Source organism: Thermobia domestica, chromosome 9, assembly GCF_964235325.1.
Source record: "Thermobia domestica chromosome 9, izTheDome1.hap1.1, whole genome shotgun sequence".
Classification (NCBI taxonomy): domain Eukaryota; kingdom Metazoa; phylum Arthropoda; class Insecta; order Zygentoma; family Lepismatidae; genus Thermobia; species Thermobia domestica.
In genome coordinates, this window is record NC_137462.1 from 33,463,452 (window position 1) to 33,486,537 (window position 23,086).

The 23,086-nt window shown below is 32.2% G+C and overlaps 1 protein-coding gene across 1 annotated transcript in view; it reads left to right on the forward strand.

Moving 5' to 3' along the window:
- LOC145660786 (uncharacterized) overlaps positions 1-23,086 on the forward strand; it is a 126,129-nt gene that overhangs the window by 82,273 nt on the left and 20,770 nt on the right. Inside the window, exons 6-7 of the mRNA XM_081726194.1 lie at positions 13,298-13,597; positions 22,245-22,499. Of these exons, the coding sequence (XP_081582320.1) occupies positions 13,298-13,597; positions 22,245-22,499 (555 nt within the window). The remainder of the gene's footprint in view (positions 1-13,297; positions 13,598-22,244; positions 22,500-23,086) is intronic.

Consider the following 23,086-nt stretch of genomic DNA (forward strand, 5'->3'; position numbering starts at 1 on the left):
ATGTTTTCATAGCTGTCTTGATTTCTTCATATGATTTTTCCGATAGTGAAGCTGGCCAACAGATATTACAAATTTGCTCATACGCTTCAGAACCAATAACAGCAAACAATGTTGAGATTTTCTGTCCTCCGGAATTTGCGAAGCAATACACAAATGCTCAAAACGTTCTAAATATGCTTGCAGCGATCGGTTTCACAGTTAAAAGATGGAAATCTTGGCAATGAAGACATTGTATAACCTAGCTTTCTCTCATAATCCTTCAATACAATCTGTTAACTTTAATTCTTCTTGGATCAATCCTAGAGCTTGAATCCTATCCTACCGACTGCGCCATTTGTTAACTTTATTAAATTGAAATGATATTATTTCTAAGAGCATATTTGGCTTGATTATACTTTATCTTAAACTAACATGAATCGTAATGCACCAGTAATCAAAACACATACGTTCACTATTATGCAAATCTGGAATCTTTATTCTTACTTTAATTCGTAACTTTGTTCTTTAATCTTTTAACAATAATCTCCTTTGAATCTTCTTTAACTCATATACTTATAATCTTCCTAATCTTTTATCCTTACGACATATATTCATAATCTTTCAATCCATCTTGTTTATCTTAGTGAGCACAGACTAACTACCATTCACTTAAGGCTACATCGGCATATATACTTTCGTGACTTTTCCTGCCAACACTTTGAAACAAACTGGTTTCAGTAAAGACTATTAAGTATATAGCTAAGACAGATTTCAAAGATGTATGGAATTAATTCGTAAACAATTCTCTAAAGAACAGCATTACTAAATCAAGATTTTCGTGATTAAATATCAACATTTATTGAGACATTAATAAATAGTTATTTAAACAATACAAGTTGCAATGTACCCCGTCCCATATAATATGGAATAGCAGTGACGTTGGGTGGAAGTGAGCCGAGACAATTAAAACTGCCCTACAAAACTCACTACTCTGAAATTACAATTGAATTTAAATTATTTTAGAATAATAATTATATGATTTAACAAGGTACAACAAGCTACGAATCGAATTAACTCATTACCTATCGGGTTCATAGGTCAGTTGAATATATTAATTTTAGTTTTATCGTAAAGAAAAAGCTGTATATGATCGAAAAATATTTATTAAAATGACAAACTTGAATAGATCGATATATATATTACTATTCATACAACAGAATTTAATATATATATATATATTGTTATTTTATACATATATATATATATATATATATATATATATATATATATATATATATATATATATATATATATATATCAAAGCATATAATTGGGTCACTTACCAATAAGTGAAACTTCTCGTCCCTTTTACAATATACATGGGTGTTTCAATAATCCTCTCTACATATTATATTTTTTAAACTTCTTCCTACAATCAAATGTTCTTGCGAGAACTAGAGAGAAAATTCTTTTCTGTACGTTGTATAATTTCAATTTAACGAACAAATACATAAGGCAAACTGGCCAACCACTAATAACGTCAATCGAAAAGAACAAATTTCAGCAATACGGAATATAACTTCACTTCACAAAATGTCTAACTTCACTTCACAATAGTGTATAAAACTTGAAATGGCCTTACCAGGCTGATAAATTCTATTTCATAAATACTTCTGTGCTTGTATGCTTCTGATAACTTTTTTATTGTAAAATGCGAGATACATCCGGCAATGCTTTTTCCACTTCCATCTACATTCTCAATGAATCTTTACCCAGATCCAAAGTTTTTGAAACAACTTTTTCAATCAGAATATTATTTAATTTATCAAGAATACACTGATGCGCCGATGCCCAACCAAACTTGGATTTAATTGACCTAAAGGAACCTAAGGAAAACATTGATCTCTTGTAACTCTGGGTCAAATTTAGAATAATAGAGAGCCCTAAAATTTTCATCAATCCGCTCCTATTTGTGGGGTAAAGTATTTCTAATAAACGTAACTATTGTCGGGTCTATTTACATTTGCCCTCCGTTGATAATTTTCCCTAGGTTATTGATCTTACGGAAAAATACGTCAGTGTATATTTAAAATTTGTTATTGAAAGTAAAACGAAACAGGTTAAGTTTCTATAAACAAATAGAGTGACTTTCAAGAAAGTGAAAACAGATAAATGACAATGACGTAAAAAATACAATAAGTAAACAAGGAACTCATACAGGTTAATGGCCAAACCAAAATATATAAACTGACCAAAAAATAAAAGCCAGGACAGTCAGAACAGAGAACAGTCAGACACGTCAATAGCTTCGTAAGAGGAGAATCTGTCAGTATAGTCAAGTTGTTGACAACCGTATTTGAATTTCCGTAATGGGTTACGGTCTGTTAAATCCTTAATCTATCTTTTAAGTAGAACCTCTACATTAACTATGTAAAGAAACAACATAAAAAGTTGATAATGCACGTGTCTTCCTCCTTATCAGGTTTGAACACGTAGAGATTTACCATAGACGTTAGAGGATACTCAGACGATAGGTGAATAACATATTGAAGTGTCCAATAGATTCTCGGATTTATAAGGTTCAGAAAGTACTATTATAGAGAATATTTGGATTGAAATTAGATATAACATTAAAATGTAAGTAAAAGTGAAATTGAAGCCCGCGGAAATACATAGAAACAAGCATGTTTCGGCCAAGAATGAACTAATTTTTCAGACAAGATAAAGCAATCAAAGTTGCGTTGACAACAAAATCCAAATGATATAACTATGGAAAATTTTGTGAAACTTCTAAAACTTTTGGAATAAATGCAATTTTTAAAAGCTAAAATGAATAAACTTGAAGATAATAATAAAAGCAAATGCATTTGGGACATATATAAGGGTATCAACGATTTAAGAAACGATATCAACCTCACACTCATATATTAAAGGAAGCCGATGAAACAATTCTCGTTGATACAGAGAGCATCTTGAATAGATAGAAATATTTCTTTGACGACTTGTTTAACAGGCAGTTAAAAACTCAAGTTCTTGTAGAAGGTGAAACTACACACAGAAGACCTGTATATTAAAGCGCCAACCAAACAGAAACAGAAATCGCTATAATGAAATTAAAGAAACACAAATCTCCGGTTGTAGATGAAATTTCGACTGACTAAATTTTAGCAGGAAGAAGAAAATTGTGGAACAAGATACACAAACTTATTCTCCTTATCTGGAACAAGGAGGAATTACTACAAGAGCGGAAAGAATCAATGATTGCTCTAATTCACAATAAATTCGACAAAACTGATTGTAATAATTATCTAGGCATTTTTCTTCTAACAATATTCTATAAAATCCTCCCAAATATCGAGTTACAAGGATTAACACCCTACACAGATAAAATTATTTTGATTATCAGTGCAAATTTAGCCGAAACTTATCAACCATCGATCAAATATTTACCATTCGACGAATACCCTAAAAGAAATGGAAATACAATACCCCAGTACATCAATTATTTATTGGATTTAGAAAGTCCTACGACTGACTTAGGAGGGAAGATTGTACGACATTCTTACATAATTTGGAATACTGAAAAATCTAGTTAGATTAATGAAATTCTAACAATTGAAATTCTTACTTGAAATTCTAACAATTGAAAGAAATGTTTTGTTAAGCTTTAAAATTTTGATAATTTTAAAGTTTCGACTTTGGAACTATTACACCTATTATTTCTACACTGAGCTGTACTATAGCTGTAAGTCACACTAACATCTTCACCATCTCAACTGGGTTGGTACTTGTTTTAAAATTGAGTTTGGAATGTAACTAAAGTTATTATTGAGCACTCAGAGTACTATCAGATTGTTTTCATTACCTCAAGATAAATCCCAAATTACCTATATTGCTGTTATGCGAACGCAACTATAATGTGCTTTTAGGTGCTTCGGGGAACTTATCCACTATTTTGATAACGGCAAAACAGAACCGTGGGTGTAAATGATAAACACCTTCAAAGTAGTAGTTAACATGTATTTTCCTTCATTCTTAATGTGTTAAAGTGTATGTTTGTATAGCGAATGTTGGCTATGTAACTTTCAAGTGTATGATAATTCCCAAGGATAGGTCAACAGGATTATTACTGATGATGACGACGATGTCCCAAAATCCAGAAGTACACTGAACAAATGCAGCAAACTTTGGTGTGCACTATTAGTATATTCAAATAACTTCGTAAATGTTACATTCAAGTCTCGATTATCAACTTTGACTAAGATTCGTTATGCACTGTACATTAAAGAAGTTCACGATGCTGTGTCCGACTGTAACTTCAACTCTTCGACTTTGACTTCAACCAACTTCTATTTCCATTCACTTTAACAAAATAGACTGAAGTATATATATATATATATATATATATATATATATATATATATACAACATTTCAGCACATGACTCAAAAATTCGGATCATATTCATTATAGTTGCGCCTGAAATTTCTCTGAAGAAATCTTAAAAGTGCACTCTCAGCACTCTGCGTTTTACGTAACTTACATAACGCTGTCCGTTGCAATGTGTTTGTGTTAACAGAATTTCAAAAATGCTTACTTCACAGAACATCTTTTTATATAATTCACAACCTTAATAACATTCACAGAATATGTTTTATGAAATTACAAATACCACCAAAACCAAAACAAACAAACTAATAAGTTTCTATAACTGAAAATTAAAATACACAGTATTTCCAATTTATAAGAATCAAATGTTAAGATCTCCTGTACACTAGCACCAATAAAATGCATTATTTCAATGAACACAAATAATAGTAACCTTGAAAGGGACGAAATATAATCCCACACTGTTAATAGTATTTAATGGGAGATAATGGTATGCCAATCGATATAGCTAAAATTCTGATATGGGTGAATGTAGAAGCTGGTGTGTATTTTCGAGAAAATAGTAATAACGCCACTTCCTTTGCACTCGTAAAAAACAATGCTGTACAGGAACTGCGCCACCTATTGAGATGAAAACAATGTTATATTCTTATCGAAACAATCTTAACGACACTAGCAGGAATATGGTTTATAATATGATTAATGAAATATAATTATAATTAACTCTTAAGTTTTAATTTCCGTTTGTCTAATGTAAAATCCAAAGTCGATTTAGACATCAATCGATAAATGACAAAGAACTAATTAAAGTAATATGCTTAATAGTTAATTTCTGATTGATTTTCAAGCAAATCGAGAAAAATAAGTTTTATGTTGTTAAGAAGCGTGTTCGTTATTGCCCATAATAAATGGTTGTTTTCATTATATTCTACTTGTAAATTAAAGTGTCTCAGAAAAGTTATAGCATTTCGTTTGAATTTTTGTAAGGCTTTCGTGACTAGTCCAAGTTAAAAGTCGACTAATCTTTAAGAAATACGAAATAAATTAGTTTTTGGGATGATACCCAAACAATCTATTCTATACTTTAGATTTGTTAATGATAAACAACAATCGATTAAACATTCTCCCTAATATATAAGTGCTATATGTATTTAAAAAGTAAGAGTGCTGAGTCTGTAGGCAGAAGATTACATGTTTTGTCATACCAGTGAATGACAATAGCTACAGATTTGTACGAATATTTGATATTGTCTAGTTTTTCGCTTGAAATGCCAATAACACAAACAATTAGCCATTTGTTATTTTTATAACCTTTCGTATAAGTTTTAAGCAGCAATATCTCCAAATTGATTGAGAATTCGATCTATGGTTTACATGAACTTCGTGAGAGTGGTTAGTAAATTTCACATAATTCTTCTCTATATACCATTAAAATACTCAATAAATATTTTAACATGTATTTTAATACGAGCATCAATCTATACAACCTACCGGTATTAATAATTATATATTACTTTGTTTAAAAATGCTATGTAATTGTTATGAAAATTAAAACGCAAAACAAAAATTTAGAGTAGAAATAAATAAATGGAATCGGTATTAATATTTTTGTGTATTTCTCTAATGACTAAAGCCGAAATAACTCGGAGAATTACAAAAAGAGCAATTTATAGCAATGATTTGAACTATTTTTAATCATATTCAGTCAAATAAGTGTATTTTACGTGCACTACAGTGTTACGTATTTAGAAGTACACGAGTAATTTTTGATGTAATTATCGCCATTGTCCAACACTTTTTAAACCGAAGTACTAGCTTCTGAATCCCATTGTTATGCAATTTTAGCCCCTACTGTTGAAACCAACCATATTACAATTTCGTCCTCACTTCTGAGGATTCGTGACATCATTTCATTACGTGTTGTCGATTTATGTTTCCATAAAGTCCTTTGTGAATATCCATTGGGCTCTTACCTTGTGCTTGGAGAAAACATATGACGCAGTGCACATCACATTTGGCGGGATTCTGAACCAGCATAGCTATAGTAAACACGTGTTACTCGCAATAGACTCCATGTATCAATCAGGAACAGCCATAAGAGGGAAGTGAAAGACTAAGAATTAAAGTTAGTATAGCAAACTTACGCATGAAAGTATTACCTGTATGTCTACAGAGGTTCTAACATTTGCTTACGTATACGCATTCTATTTTCAAAATTTCAAATTCAACAATTTTCATGTACATAGGCATATTGAATATATTTCTCTTCCATCAGATTGTAGAAAAGGTTGTTAGTTCTGCTGCTACCAATAAAAATAGTTAAACTCCACATTTATTTGTAGTTGTAATTCTCTACAGGGTATTGCTTCCTTTAAAGCCAGTCTATGAAAACTTTCTAAAAATATTTTCATAGTCCTGGTATTAAAAAACCTAAAAATCCACTAATCTTTTTCAAAGGCTAAAAATCGCTCAAATGAAATAATATTAATATCTAATTTGACAATCTATTGTAAATTTAGCTTCACCTTTGTGTTAACTTTATTAAAATGAAATGATATTATTTATAAGAGGATATTTGGCTTGATTATACTTTATCTTAAACTTACCTGAATCGTAATGCACCAGTAATCAAAACACATACGTTCACTATTATGCAAATCTGGAATCTTTATTCTTACTTTAATTCGTAACTTTGTTCTTTAATCTTTTAACAATAATCTCCTTTGAATCTTCCCCAATTCATATACTTATAATCTTCCTAATCTTTTATCCTTACGACATATATTCATAATCTTTCAATACATCTTGTTTATCTTAGTGACCACAGACTAACTATCATTCATTTAAGGCTACATCGGCATATATACTTTCGTGACTTTTCCTGCCAACACTCTCTCCCCTTTACAAACTTCAACAATAATTCATTAATGAACCTTTTGTCTATTTCTAATACTTTCTTTTAGCTCTATCTTCTGAGTGCCACTTTCCAAAATGCTTCATAAATGTAGAGATTAATATGATCTTGTTCTTGGAAGGTATACCACTGGCAACCCTGATAGGTGTATTCCTGGCAATCCTTGAAACTAGGCATTCATCATCATCTTTCTCCTGCCCAGCTTTCCAGTTAGAGTTATTATCCCAAATTGTCTCGTTTGGTCTAAGGTTCCTCCTAAGAATCTTCGCTTTAACCTTATCGCACTTCTGCTTAACTTCCTGTACTTTTTCCTACATCTTCCTCTCCGCTTCTTCGATTTGATCACTTCTCGAATTTGCTGCTGATGACAACACACCACTCACATTAGTAGATTTTTCTTTACAGTGTGCTTTGACTACTGAAAACAGAGCTTCATTGCAGGCTGGCTTCCCTTTTGATGTCTGCGTTTAACTTGGTTTGATTAGGCCTAAGTTCTTTCTGGGCAACATTTGGAACTTCCGAGTTCTGGCGTGTATGTTTCCATTCAAACTTGGGGTTCAACCTTTTTGCAAAACATGCCCTCTCATAATAACCTATAAACAGGCAAATGAAACATCGTTTGGATTTAACTGGACAATCCTTATTTTTGTGAACTTGTTTACATCTTGTGCAGGACTTACACACTTCACTGATGTTTGACGACGTAGTTAAATGGTCATTATAATTCAGTTTAGTCGCTGTATCTGCCTGCTTACACTTTAGTTGTCGTTTTAGCATACATATCTCCTCTTTTAATAAAGTTATTTGCTTATCTTGCTGTTGAAATTCTTGTGCAATCCAACTTTTAACTTTTGTGTCAACCATATTCTGTATCTATTCCCACCAACTTGAGAGCATAGAATTCTTAGCATTCGACTGCGCCATTTGTTAGATTACTTAATCAAAATATTTTCTATCGTACCAATGTCTCTTTCTAGTCTCTAACTTACTACAATAGTAAGCTACTCCAAATCACTACTTCATATATCTTATTGAATCAATTTATTCTTAATCTGTGCCGTATTCTCTTTTCATACAAATCTCATTAGTAACATCAATCTCATTAAATCATACTTATCTTATAATCGTAAACAGTCTTATAATCTTAAATCATATCTTTTCATAACATCATTAATCTATATCTTCATTACACCTTATATCTTTCTATTTGCACATACTCATGCCCAAATTACCTTAGAAACGGCTAGTGCACATTTTTAAACACTTTCTATCTATGTAGTCTTATATTCCAACATTCATATTCCAACTCTTTACAAACAAAACTCTACATCTTGCAACTTAATCTAACATCTAGTAACATAATCTAACAACTTGCAACAGAAGCTAATCACAGAAACAGAAATCCAATCTAAGAAATCTAAGAATAATCGGAATAATCTTCATTTCCTTTCCATCTTCTAGACTTCCTTCTTCTTTGCTGCGCCTGCCATCTTTTCAGCAGACAATCTATTTGTGTCTGCATGCACTTTTGTTTCTCCATCAGCTGAGCAAGAATTACGTCACGCTCTTGTAGTTCCTCCGTCCACGAAGTGTTCTTGCCGGCTTCCATAGAATCACACTTGTCCGCCTTTCTATCAAACCCTTTCCGATCATCTCGTGACCTTTTTTTGTAATTCCACCAATTTGCCCAAACATGTTTTATTCTCTTGGGAGAATTCTGCTTATCCTCTATTACTCCTATGTCTGGGTAGTTTGATATCTCTTCTTTTCCCAACCCAATCATGTCCTGCTGTTGATCCGTGCATTTAGCCCTGTCACACTCTTCATCCTTGCACTCTGAATTATCTTTGTTCCACTGATCATACCACAATACGTCCGTCATGCCATAGTGTGGATCACAATCGGATAATGTGCGCTCATCTCCTGTATCACAAAATATGTGATCTAACTTCAGCTGATTTGCCATTTCAACTAGTTCGTCCTATTCCGACTTCCTGATGGTATTTTCAGAGGCTTCAAAAGTGTCATATTGACAGGCTAATGCGAAGTGATTCTTCCGTCCGCATTTTAAACATTGTTTTCCCCACGCAGGACAAGCTCCTCTCTTGTGTTGTAATCTACAGAAACTACATCGAGCAGGAAATTTCGGTGATGATCTTGGAGTTGATGATGATTTTGGAGATGCTGAACTCGAACTAGACCCATGCCGATCGTTAACTTTTGCAAAACGATTCTTTGCCGGATGCACCAAATTTATACCAGACTCTGGTTTAGGCTTATATAACCTCAACTGTTGTTCGGTGCTTTCCATAGTTAAAGCAATGTTTATAGCTTGCTGGAAAGTCAAATCTTTGGTGTTTAACAGTTTGCGCCGAATCGCCTTATCAGTGACTCCAAACACAAACTGGTCTCGAAGATTCTCATCCAAGCAACAAGTGTAGCCACAATACAATGATTGCTTTTTAAGATCTAGTACAAACCTAGTAATCGATTGACAAAGCTTCTGCTTCATGCTCTGGAATTGAAATCTCTCCGAAATAATGTTCACTTTTGCAGCATAATATGTTTTCATAGCTGTCTTGATTTCTTCATATGATTTTTCCGATAGTGAAGCTGGCCAACAGATATTACAAATTTGCTCATACGCTTCAGAACCAATAACAGCAAACAATGTTGAGATTTTCTGTCCTCCGGAATTTGCGAAGCAATACACAAATGCTCAAAACGTTCTAAATATGCTTGCAGCGATCGGTTTCACAGTTAAAAGATGGAAATCTTGGCAATGAAGACATTGTATAACCTAGCTTTCTCTCATAATCCTTCAATACAATCTGTTAACTTTAATTCTTCTTGGATCAATCCTAGAGCTTGAATCCTATCCTACCGACTGCGCCATTTGTTAACTTTATTAAATTGAAATGATATTATTTCTAAGAGCATATTTGGCTTGATTATACTTTATCTTAAACTAACATGAATCGTAATGCACCAGTAATCAAAACACATACGTTCACTATTATGCAAATCTGGAATCTTTATTCTTACTTTAATTCGTAACTTTGTTCTTTAATCTTTTAACAATAATCTCCTTTGAATCTTCTTTAACTCATATACTTATAATCTTCCTAATCTTTTATCCTTACGACATATATTCATAATCTTTCAATCCATCTTGTTTATCTTAGTGAGCACAGACTAACTACCATTCACTTAAGGCTACATCGGCATATATACTTTCGTGACTTTTCCTGCCAACACTTTGAAACAAACTGGTTTCAGTAAAGACTATTAAGTATATAGCTAAGACAGATTTCAAAGATGTATGGAATTAATTCGTAAACAATTCTCTAAAGAACAGCATTACTAAATCAAGATTTTCGTGATTAAATATCAACATTTATTGAGACATTAATAAATAGTTATTTAAACAATACAAGTTGCAATGTACCCCGTCCCATATAATATGGAATAGCAGTGACGTTGGGTGGAAGTGAGCCGAGACAATTAAAACTGCCCTACAAAACTCACTACTCTGAAATTACAATTGAATTTAAATTATTTTAGAATAATAATTATATGATTTAACAAGGTACAACAAGCTACGAATCGAATTAACTCATTACCTATCGGGTTCATAGGTCAGTTGAATATATTAATTTTAGTTTTATCGTAAAGAAAAAGCTGTATATGATCGAAAAATATTTATTAAAATGACAAACTTGAATAGATCGATATATATATTACTATTCATACAACAGAATTTAATATATATATATATATTGTTATTTTATATATATATATATATATATATATATATATATATATATCAAAGCATATAATTGGGTCACTTACCAATAAGTGAAACTTCTCGTCCCTTTTACAATATATATGGGTGTTTCAATAATCCTCTCTACATATTATATTTTTTAAACTTCTTCCTACAATCAAATGTTCTTGCGAGAACTAGAGAGAAAATTCTTTTCTGTACGTTGTATAATTTCAATTTAACGAACAAATACATAAGGCAAACTGGCCAACCACTAATAACGTCAATCGAAAAGAACAAATTTCAGCAATACGGAATATAACTTCACTTCACAAAATGTCTAATAACGAAACTTTGTAGAAAGCACCTGGCACAATAATAACTTAATGTAGATTATTATTATAAATCACACTCAAAAGTAGGGTTTATTTTCGCTATGTTAACCCATTTTTAAGTTCATGTTTCAACGAACCATATCTATACGTTTTCTATCTAACAGAGCAAGGCTTCAAAATTCAATGTGTTCCACCTGATATTTTAAGTAGCTATATTAACCCGAATCCGAAACAGCTACAAGCAGACAACGTAGTTCCATTTTCTGGCACCACGGCGCTACAAACCTGAAGTATTATCATAAGGTTTCGAGTTCTGCTTTTTTTTTTTTTTTTTTTTGCCGAACCTTTCTCTCTTATTCTCTCTTCCAAATATCGTTACAAAGTACATCCTTAAACTTGTAAATTAATAAACTTAAGCACTTAAAAGTGTACTGTCCCGTTCTCATTTACATTTCGGTGCCAGAATTTTGAATCTTCTTTCCGTCGCCGTTAGTAGAATCATTTACGAAATTAACGAGTTTTATAACAGAAGATAAATAACATTAAATGTACATATCAACAGTATATAAGTAACATTTGAATATAAACATATTACTTTCACTCTGTAGCAGATGTAACGCTTTAAGATGAAAGAATTTTAAAGTAAGTAGGGATTTAAGCATTAACTTGAAGTTACTTTAATTTTCTTATTTCCTACGTATAACATAATTACTGCTGTAAACAATTAGCATTATATTTTTACAAAAGTTCATGACACTATTTGCGCTATGCTATTTTTAATTTGATTCTTGAAAGTTCATTTAAATAAAGATCTTATGTCGATCGGCTTCGTGTCAATCTCTGTTCTTTTCTTATATCTCAAAATTTCTTGAATTAGTAACACATACCTTATATTACATTTACTAGCTCACTTATATTTCATGATGTCTAAGTGAAATTGCTTTTGTTCAATTCTATTTCTTATTGCAGTATTCTTATGCCCACAGCCACTTTTGAATTATTATTTGTATAAACATCTATTGCCTTCCTAGTCCCTGAATTTTGGGGTATTTTTGCGAACATTGTCTAGAACACTTTCAACTCCCCATTGCTTGCCAGAACTCTATATGAGGACGGAAAGACATGAGTTGTCGCCTTTCGGCCATTTTCTTACTTTTCTCTCCGGTAACTGGTCCACTGAGATCTAAATTCTGAAAATTTAGATTATGGCTTAATTACATATCTAGCAATATGTCAATCATATATATATATATTGCTCTTCTATAAAAATGTAAATATCATGTTTTGTCATCTTGATATAGAATTACTACACCAACCTGCTCTTCACTGTCTCCAGATGGTCACCAGCATAATCAATTGCAACTCCGAGTACCGAGTCATAAATTCACATATTTTATAACGCATGTAGTCGCTAATGATTTAATCCTTAGAACATAACATGGCAGAATAGTTTAGGAAATCAGTCTAAGACAGTGGTTTACTAAATAGAATTTGACAAATATTGAAAAATTATTCAGAGGAACTTCAAAATTATGCTTTCTATACAAAATATTTGTTTAAAAAGTCGGAGAAAGCGAACGAGTAGACCACATGTTAAAATTAATCACTAAACTAGATCAAATGCACTACTAAGATTAAAATGTGTTATATATTTAATATTTCCAAATTTCTTTAGCGTCATTTATTTAATTCGATCTCAAAAATTCTACACGTACATACACCAACATACAGAAGCTGATACCTACACACACTACCCAGAAGCTGGACAACTTAATTTTACACATATCTTCTATACAAAGGAACACAACACTGGCGAAGATAGAAACAGAGAGATTAAGACTACACTGTGTAAGTACTTCTCAAAATATTTTTCTTCTATTAATAAGTTTCTCTGTACTTATTTCACTTGTTACAGTATCCCACTTCACAGAAACTTGGTCAGAGAGTGCAGTTAAGCAAATTGGATATTATAAAAATTAACCGAATGTATAAATGTTCGAGTAAACCACCAGTCAAACTCGTGGAAGAAAAGCAGGACAAAGATCCCGTGTCAATTGTTCTACGAGTCAACAAATTGATAACCGACAAAGGGAGTAAAACATTAGAAGCGCTTAAGCAAAATTATGGTAATATTATTGTCTTACTTGATTCTCAGTTGCGTCGAAGGAAGTGTTCCAAGGAGAATTTTAGAAGGATGCGAAACTCTGGTGTTTCTGTAAGCAGTAAACGTAGTGGTACAACTAATACAAAAGTTACGTCTGAAGCTTCTGATATTATGAACCCTTTCATCACAACGTTACCACCAAACTTACTCTTAAAACCGATTAAACCTGAAAGTGAGCTAAAGTTTTCATTACCAGCTTTCATGGAGTCGTATTCTGCTCCAGCTATCCCGACTTTAAATACAGGAAATCAGTTAGTGAACTTATTGAGTAAAGATAACAGTCCAATATTCGGCCAAAAACAAACTAAAATTAAGTCAAAATCCCGAAAGAATGGGCAGAATACACCTAAAATCAAAGGAAAATATTTTGGTGCAGGAAGAAAAATTTTCTAAAATAATTATTGAGAATGGAACAACTTTAAATATTTTTTCCTTTTATAAAACTAACTTTATTTTTTACTTGTAAATAATGTGTCAAGTTAATTTTTCATTTGAGGCAAATTATATTTTTCAGAAAGTAGAATAATTATTCAGAAACGACTCTCGGCAAACGAAATACTTTTCAGTCAGCTTTCATACCATCTTTCAGATATATAATAATCCGTATAAAGATGAACAATTACCATAAAGTATCGGAACAAAGAATTCCCAAAATTTCCTCTGTTACTTATATTTACCAGATTGACAAGGATTAAAAATGTGTGTATCATTGTTGTTGAAGTTTTAGACTTACAGATTTTTATGTTATATTATCTTCCATTCAAGTAAAGAAGCTTCCACAATCCAATTCAGTGATTGGAAAAATGTTTGCATATTTACGTTAAACTTACGAAATTCCAAATTTTACTGCGGTACTCCTATAGAAAGGAAATTATGTGATCCGTTGTGAAATGTATTTTAAAATGTTTTCTTGTTATGTATATTATTCAGAGTACCCACTTTACACCCTTTAATTAATAAAATGCAATTAACAAAAATATTTCCAAATTGATACATAAAATCGTGCAACAAAAATTGTTTGCTGAAATGTATCAAGTATGAAAAATGATTAGTACCTAAAATTGATTTGAAATATTTTCTTAAAGAAGTTAAATAGTTTGAAATCGATACTACTTTCTTAAAGAAACAGGAAAAAATCATTATGTTTATTATATTTAATTTTTGATATTTAGTTTGCATTTCAACCTGTTGAGAATTGCAAAATAATGTAAATGAATGTATATGTAATTGCAATCTAATAATTTTCACGATTTTTTCAGTTTAATAAAATATTACCAATATATAGGTGTATAATTTCGACTAATATTTCATTGAAGTAACTTATTAAATTATGAAATAAAAAGGAAAAATATCAGTTAGTTCTGAATTAGTAATAAAATTTTCAAAAAAAAATTCCATTCTAATGACATTGAAGTAGAACTGTGGTTTGCGGAAATCAATTTGAAGTATTGCAAGAACTCACATTAAATGTCAAGTTAAAGAATTAAAGTATTTTAGATGTTGAATTTGAAGCAATGAATATATTATCGTATTACCATACGTAGATAAAGGAAGATTTTGTAGGCTATGTTGGCTATATAACTAGGTTAATTCTAACAACAATTCTGTATTGGTTTAACTAAAGTTTATAATGTTACAGAAGATTTTTTAGAACATTCTGAATCAGTCATTAGTTGGAAGTCCTCTATCAAATAAATGTGTTGGCTAGGTTTGTTCTTCATACATTCACAAAGAGAAAATAAATCTAAGATTGTTACAACAAACATCCGTCAAAGAGTAACGAACAATCTGCTGTAGCTCAGTAATCATAAGCACCAGAGAAACGAAACAGAAGTAGTATTATTGTGCTTAGGTCGGTAGGAAATGGTACTTAATATATGATCATTTACTTCACTACATCTGTGTTCCCATGGTATGAAAGCACATTGGTGAAACGCTTGAGATTGATCAAGACATCATGTTTTCACACATTCTGAAAGACTTCATTTCATCGTTTGTCTTTTGCTGTCAGGATTAAGATGATGCAAAAACTTTTAATTCCATAAAAATATTCTGGATAAGTCCCAGACATACTTGCAGAATGATCATACACGTTCTTCGTGATTTGCGTCATCTCTCTTCCAAATAATTGCGTCAAAAGATATGAGACGACGCAAGCACATTTTTCTGCTGCATTAGTGTTAACGAAGAACCTGTTGACATATCTTTCCGCTCCAAGTCGTGGCATTACATCTGTCTTTTTGGATGAGTTCCTCAATGACGTGCTTTTTCATCTGTTTAATAGTGCCTGGTCCTGGATGCTGCGATAACTACGCCGAAAGCTCTGAAGTTACTAACACTACATTTCATGGTGTTGTCCCCGTAGATAGAAACAGCTTATTGTAAATCAATGTTACTGAGTCATCTCCGAATTAGTAGATCATTGCACGTTGCTGTAGGAGGATGTCACATTGATCATCCATACTGCCTTACTTGCAACAACAGGGAAAAATAGGTAGAACTTAGATGGTAAAGAACCAATGAGTCTATTTACAAATATTCTTTTCTCTAGTCCTTAGCATTACCAAATTACTTTCTACCTGATCTCTATATAATCAAAGGAATGTTGAACTAAGATTTAAAATCTATCTCATGTATACAAAATATATACATAGTGCCTTAAGAGAAGGCGATATATTTTTTCTTGTTAAAAAATCTTTCGATCTTTTACAAAGTAAAAACAATAGGAAAAGAAAGTAGGAACAATTTCAAAGTCTTAATTGGAAGACCAATCGGAAAAAGACCATTAGGAAGCCCTAGGCGTAGATTTGAGGACAATATTAAGATGGATCTCGTAGAAATAGTAATACAAAGTAGAAGTCAAAATATAAAAGTCAATGAAGAAGGGTTTCATAGGGCATAAAGTTAGTTATACCAATAGGAAATTGCAGAAACGAATGCAAATCATTAGATCAAAATTGTATGTTAGTAGACAACAAAACAGATTTGAATAACATTCTTAAACATATAGATATCTCAGTTTTGAATAAAGTTGTTCAGTTTTGAAATAATCTCCTTATATATTTGCTGCATAAGTCCTCAAAATCGTCACATTAGATAAATTCATTTTTCTATACATCGTTACGTTTATTATGTACAGAACAAATTTTGTTAGCAGTATTATCTCTATCTATAATAATGTAAGGCTAAGGTACAAAATACTAAAAGCGCAAATGCTAAAATAAAATTGTTTATTTTGCGTTTATATTTTAAATTTGTAGAGTCTTAGAGGAGTTATCAATAAGATAAGAAATTTGTTCCAATGTAAAAAACAATAAGGCTATATTAATTATTGATAAATGTTTTACAAAGGTCTCTTCTTTTAGTAATGAAAATATGTCTCAATATTTAAGTGGGTTGCCTTTCATACTTATAGTATTTCTAAACAGATTTATATTCTGAATTATTTTTAATTGAAATAACTGTTTTCTTAAACAACACCTTTTTACACATCTTAGTGTATTTACTAAATAAGAGCTATATTAATAAACCCATAACCAGCAATTACTTTTCACGTGCACTGACTATTACTCTGAAACCTTCCACTAATTATCTCCAATGGTTGGAATGGAAATACAATAGTAATCAATCAAAAGTAAAACTAAGTATCAATTAATCAACTATTTTGAAGCAGTTTATAGTGCCGAGGATTTCGAAGATAAAAATTATGTGAAGTTACCCCTTTGTAGTGGTTTTCTTACTTGAAAAAAGTTTCGCCATATAACTGATAGTCAACACATATCACAAATTTCAGAAGCATCAAAATTCAGAAACTCTGGATCATTCGTTAAGTGAATATACACACTAAACAACATTCAGCAAGACGCCTGGAGCTGTAGATGTTCACTGTATCCGTGTAATTTGCTATTATTCACAGACAAGGTAAGACTACATTTCAGAAACATATGTTCATTATTAATATGACATATAAACGTATGTTCTCACGTAGTTTGGTTTGCAAAATAAACTTTGTAATAAACATTCTAGCACTTTATATTTCAAAAAAAAATTCTACTCAATTTGGCTACATGGACAATATATGTACAGTACTTAAAATGAGGGACAATGAATACACTTCTTTCATACTATAAGAAAGCAATACTACTAGAATGAATGTTACTACTGCTTCATGCCTATGTGTCTTGATGAAAACGGAGGTATTAGTCATTTCCAACTTGATAATAGATGTCACCATAGTTGAACCTCTCTCTCTCTCTTTCTCAATAAACTACACAAACAAATAAGAATTGCCGAGAACATCTTTATAATAGACAAACAAATATTTGACAATCTGTAAAAGCAACTATGATAAGCAAGCAATAAAAGTAATGGCGGATCACTGACTTTTTTAATGTACACTACTCGCTGATCTACGGTAAATCGCACACTGTCAACACTTACTTTCGCCTGTCACCTCTGTACTATCTCTCCTTGGCTCTTTCTGTTTCTCTGTGTCACTGTTCTGAAACAAATACACAAGCCACTTGGAAATGATTGGTATTTCTATTTATAACAATAATTTTGTTATTTGCAATTATTGATATTGTCACTTAAAATAAAACTTTATTTAATTATAAAATTGTAACATTAATGGATAATGATAATTCATCTACTTGAATGAGATAAGTTATTTATATTTCTAAAACATAAAATTTCCTAATTTCTTTCTAATATGACCAATTACAATAAAATTTTATGTACAATATTCCTGGCTAATAATACTTAAGGAAGATAACAGTACTTTTATATCTAGTCTGCATTGTAAACATGATTCATGCTACCGATAACTGAAATAACATAAATACCACCAACTTAAATGTAGTGTTAAATAAACAAACACATAAAGTTTCATTTACTTCCTGTTTGTAGAAAAAGGCTAGTACTAGGGAATTATATAAATATCAGTGGCGGCTCGTGTTTTGAATTTTAAATGGTGCACAATAGATGACCTCTCCTTTTTCATTATTATTATTATAATTATAAATAATAATAGTTTAATAATAATAATAATAATAGCAGTGGCGTATTTACGATTTTGTTTCAGTGGGCTTTGCTAACTCTCGGGGGGAGTGCTTTGCCTGAAAATGTGAAAATTCTGCAAGATATTTCATATACTTTACTATAGTAATTAAGATTTCGGGGGGCTTAAGCCCGGAAGCCCCCCTAAATATGCCACTGATAGTTAGTATAAATAATAAAAGCGATTTCTTCATGGCATGCTTCAAGCATGCAATATAGAAGCTAATTTTGTATGATTTTTGACGTACTCTTGAAAATTATTGCGCTTTCTAAATGACTCTTGAGAGCGCTGTCAAGGTCTGCACTGAAATTAATTAATCTACGAAAAACGCCTCGATTTGAAGAAGAGTCTGTTTTACATAATGTCCTCTTAAAGCCAATTCGAAGGTGCCACGAAACCAAATGCAATTGATGATTATATTGAGCACGTACCTGTTTTGCGTCACTTTTTGATTGGGGGCGCGGTGGCTCAGTGGTAGAGCGTTCACCTCCGGTGCTTGGGGTCCAAGCTCGCACCGTGTGGACTTTGTGGTGGACAAACACCGTGCTCGTGGGTTCTCCCGTTTCCTCTCACTTTCTTCACTCCACCATTTCACTTATATCTCATCATCACCGTCTCCTTTAGCCTAACCGGCATAACCGTTGGACGTAAAACTTAAAAATTTCATTTCATTTCATTTCCACTTTTTGATTGTGATTCTCAATGGACCGCCTATAACCAGCATTTAGTTGAGCAGCAATATTCAAGTTTCCCAACACAGTGAGATCAGAACGTATCTTATATGACCTGACGATTTTTTTTTTGTCGTGCAGATGCTGGATATCCGCACCTTTTTTCCACCATGCATCTCCCTCCGCCCCGAACAACAAACAGGGAAAACAAACAAAGTTTTTTTTAATTTCACAATCACATATCCACTTACGCTGTTCGTACAAGTTGAGATTAAACTTCCTTGTAAATGTTCGTTTCTGATTTCTAATTACTTGCGTTATATTGAGAGTCGGAATTGTCTTCTGATGTCTTTCACAAGTAGGTTTGCTTCTGAAGTTCTTTTCGAAAACGGATAATTCAACAGACACGTTACAGAATTAATTGCTACTGTATTGGTAGTTCACGTATATCAGGGACAGACACGTAATTAAGCAATTATAGCAACAATATTCCAATGAACAACAAAGACCGGCACACACACACACACGCACAAACATACAACACTACAAAGTCCGCTATCCGCTTTAAAATCTCATCCCTTCCCCAATTAACGTCCTTTCTCTAAAAACTGTTCTCGAATTTTCTCATTCACCCATGCACACATGAAAAGGAAAACATTGTATCTATGCTGCCAAATTTTTGCTTATTCAGATACGAGTGTATTAAATATCGACACCCTCAATTTGTCTTCACTCTTCACGGGGTCGCCTTTACTGTCTTCATAGCTACCTTGACCTTACTTGGTTGACAGAACCAATACTTATGACCACTTGGCAATCTCGCATTTAGGCAAGACGCAAGGCTTTTTTTTTTCTCTCTCTCTCTCTGTAGCGACTTGGTTACGATACGCACATCATTGCCACAAAGGAACAGACCATTCCCCTTCAGGCGAGAACCGTGTGTCAACCAATACTACAGGGGGAGGGACGGTGGTGAAATTCCAGTTCCAAAGCGTTATTTTTGGAAAGGCTGTTTTTGTTTGGTAGACTTGTTTGCAAAAGATGTGCAAGCATATGGATCCTTATGAGGCAGGTCATGGCGTGATAACCCCCTCTTACTGCGCAACCCCCGCAATGGCCCACAAGCTGTTAAAGGTGGAGGTTTGGTGAACTCTCAAGCAAAAAGCAACTAGCCAGCCCCGTTTCAAACGCACTTGTTTAAGAAAAGATGATGTTGACAATAGAATGAAAAGTGATTTAGCACAAATAAAAAATGAAAATATTGGAAGGAGGTTTGTACAAACATGCAAACATTAAGGGAAACCGCCAATGATAAATATGAATAAATTATTTATTATACTAACAAATCTTATGAAAAATTCTTTCAAGCTTTTCTTACTTTGGACCAGTAAAAGTTTATAATTCATTCAGTGAGGATTACACGTAAAGTATTTTTCATAAATAAATGATAAACATAAAATTTATTTAGAAGAAACAGGTAATCGATCTTAATACTTGTTAGTTAATGTGGCACGTAAATATTAACAATTATACGTACTTAGTACTTTACTGTTTGTTTCAGCAATATTCCAAAATAATCATAAGTTGCGCTTATATATATACATATTAAGATGTAACAGTGAATGTGTCTTTTCTTCTGTAAGATAAATATACAAAAACCGTAGTAAAAAGAAAGAAAACTATAATAATGCAAAAGAATAATAGAAATTACAAGGAACAATCAAAACGTTAGTTGCGCTGCTTAAGAAAATAAAACAGGATATAAATTTTACAATAACTTTATTTGTATCGTAAAGTTCCATTCACAATCTACTTTCCAATGTAATTACCTCCATTATTTAAGCATTTGTCGAGACGTAGTACGTTTTTTTTATACATTCTGCAAAGAAATGCCGTCCAATGCCCGATACCCATTTTTTGACTGCAGCTTTCACCTCGTCATCCGAGTGGTATCGTCGTTTTAAAAGTTCGTCTTTCATGGAATCAAACACATTGAAACACATGGCGAAGGGTCTGGGTTATAAGGTGGGTGATGGTCTTCCCTCGTTCTCAACCGTGTTGCACCACTTCGCGATACTTTGACGGTGGCATTACATGTTCACCATACACTTTTTGCAACTGCCGATAAATTTCAGTGCACTTACATCTTTTCGCCCAGAGAAAACGAATCACTGCACGTATGTCCAATTTAGACGCCACTTGCAGCTGTCGAGAAATGTTTACGACGGATTAACTCCACCTGCCTCGTGAAAGCCGCTACGTCACACGATACAGCTACATGTCTGCAGTATTGCCACATAGTTTCATCAAAAATTGCCTTTGACCGAAAATATTTACGAAGGAGTGCAACTAACTTTCTGACTGTTCCACGTAACACTGAAACGAAGATGATTAATTTCTGAATATGGCGTTGAATATAGTACTTTTAATTCAATTCAGATAAAGTAATAAAGAAGGATAACTTTCTAACAAATGACATCTGTACAAACTAAAAATAAAAATTGAAACTAATTAATTTAGTTCTTCATGTTACATAATCTTACTTTAGAAAAGACTAAGTAACCAAAATTTAATTTTTACATATTAAATACGGTACTAAATAATAATAGTAATACTTATAAAAAGTACTGCAAAAAAACGTGACATTTGAAATGCAATTACAAAAAAAAATCTTGTTTAATTCTGGTTTGTAGTTTGAACCAATTTTTAATATCTTGGATAAAATGACGGTAAGAAAATAAAATGTATTAAGTATGTGAAAATCAATCAACAAAATAACAATCACAAATATGATTAACACAAAGGAATAAATAGTTTATCTTTTACGATATGTAGTACGAAAAATACGAAATACAATTAAGATTTTTAAATACTGTATCATGAAAATAATTAACTCTGTGTTTATATTTGAAGAGTAAAATATTTCATAACTTGTAATATTTGTTATATTTTATTTCCCTTGTTGCAGAATCCAACTACAGCAAAGATTGGACAAAGAGAGAAGTTAAGTGTGCTAGATATTGAGAAAATAAACCGAATGTATAATTGTAGTCAACGAGTTGCTCCAAACGGATCTAATAAGAAAACTATCCGTAGACTTAGATATGGATCAAGAAGGATGAAGCCTAATTCTAGAAGATTAATTTTCCACAATAACCAGGATGTCTTTGACGATACTGAATCATCAAATAGTGATGAAGTTGAATATCCTAAGGAAAATCGGGTAGATACAAAGAATTACGACGAGAGACCCCCAAAAATGGCTAAGTTAACTGGCTTCTTAGCAGCATCACTTAATAAGAGCAAAAAGCCAACAACAACGACGACAACGGAAACAACAAAACTAAAAAAAATAAGATTTGTACCTACAAAAAATAATTGTACAAAGAATAAGTAATGATACTACAATGAGAGATGAAAAGTAAATCATTAAAGGATCAACATCGCCTTTTTTATGAAATACAAATAATATCAAGACAAATCACGGCTTTACGAACAGATAACACGAAAATAATTTCTAAAGCACTTGCACATAATACAAAACAATTACCGAAGACGATTAATAAAAAAAAAGAGAGAGAAATATCAACTGTACCAAGACTAAACGAAAAGAAAAGCCTCTTCAAACTTTGAAATTACACTTGATGAGAGTAAAATACAATTCATAACTGAAATTTCTGACGCCGAGACAGACAACCACCAATATTTAGGCATTATTACCGCAATTGCTCAATTAATGAATCTAATACTTACAACAACGAAAATAACATCTCATTGTGCTATTGTAGCAAAAATCCTCGAATCAACCAA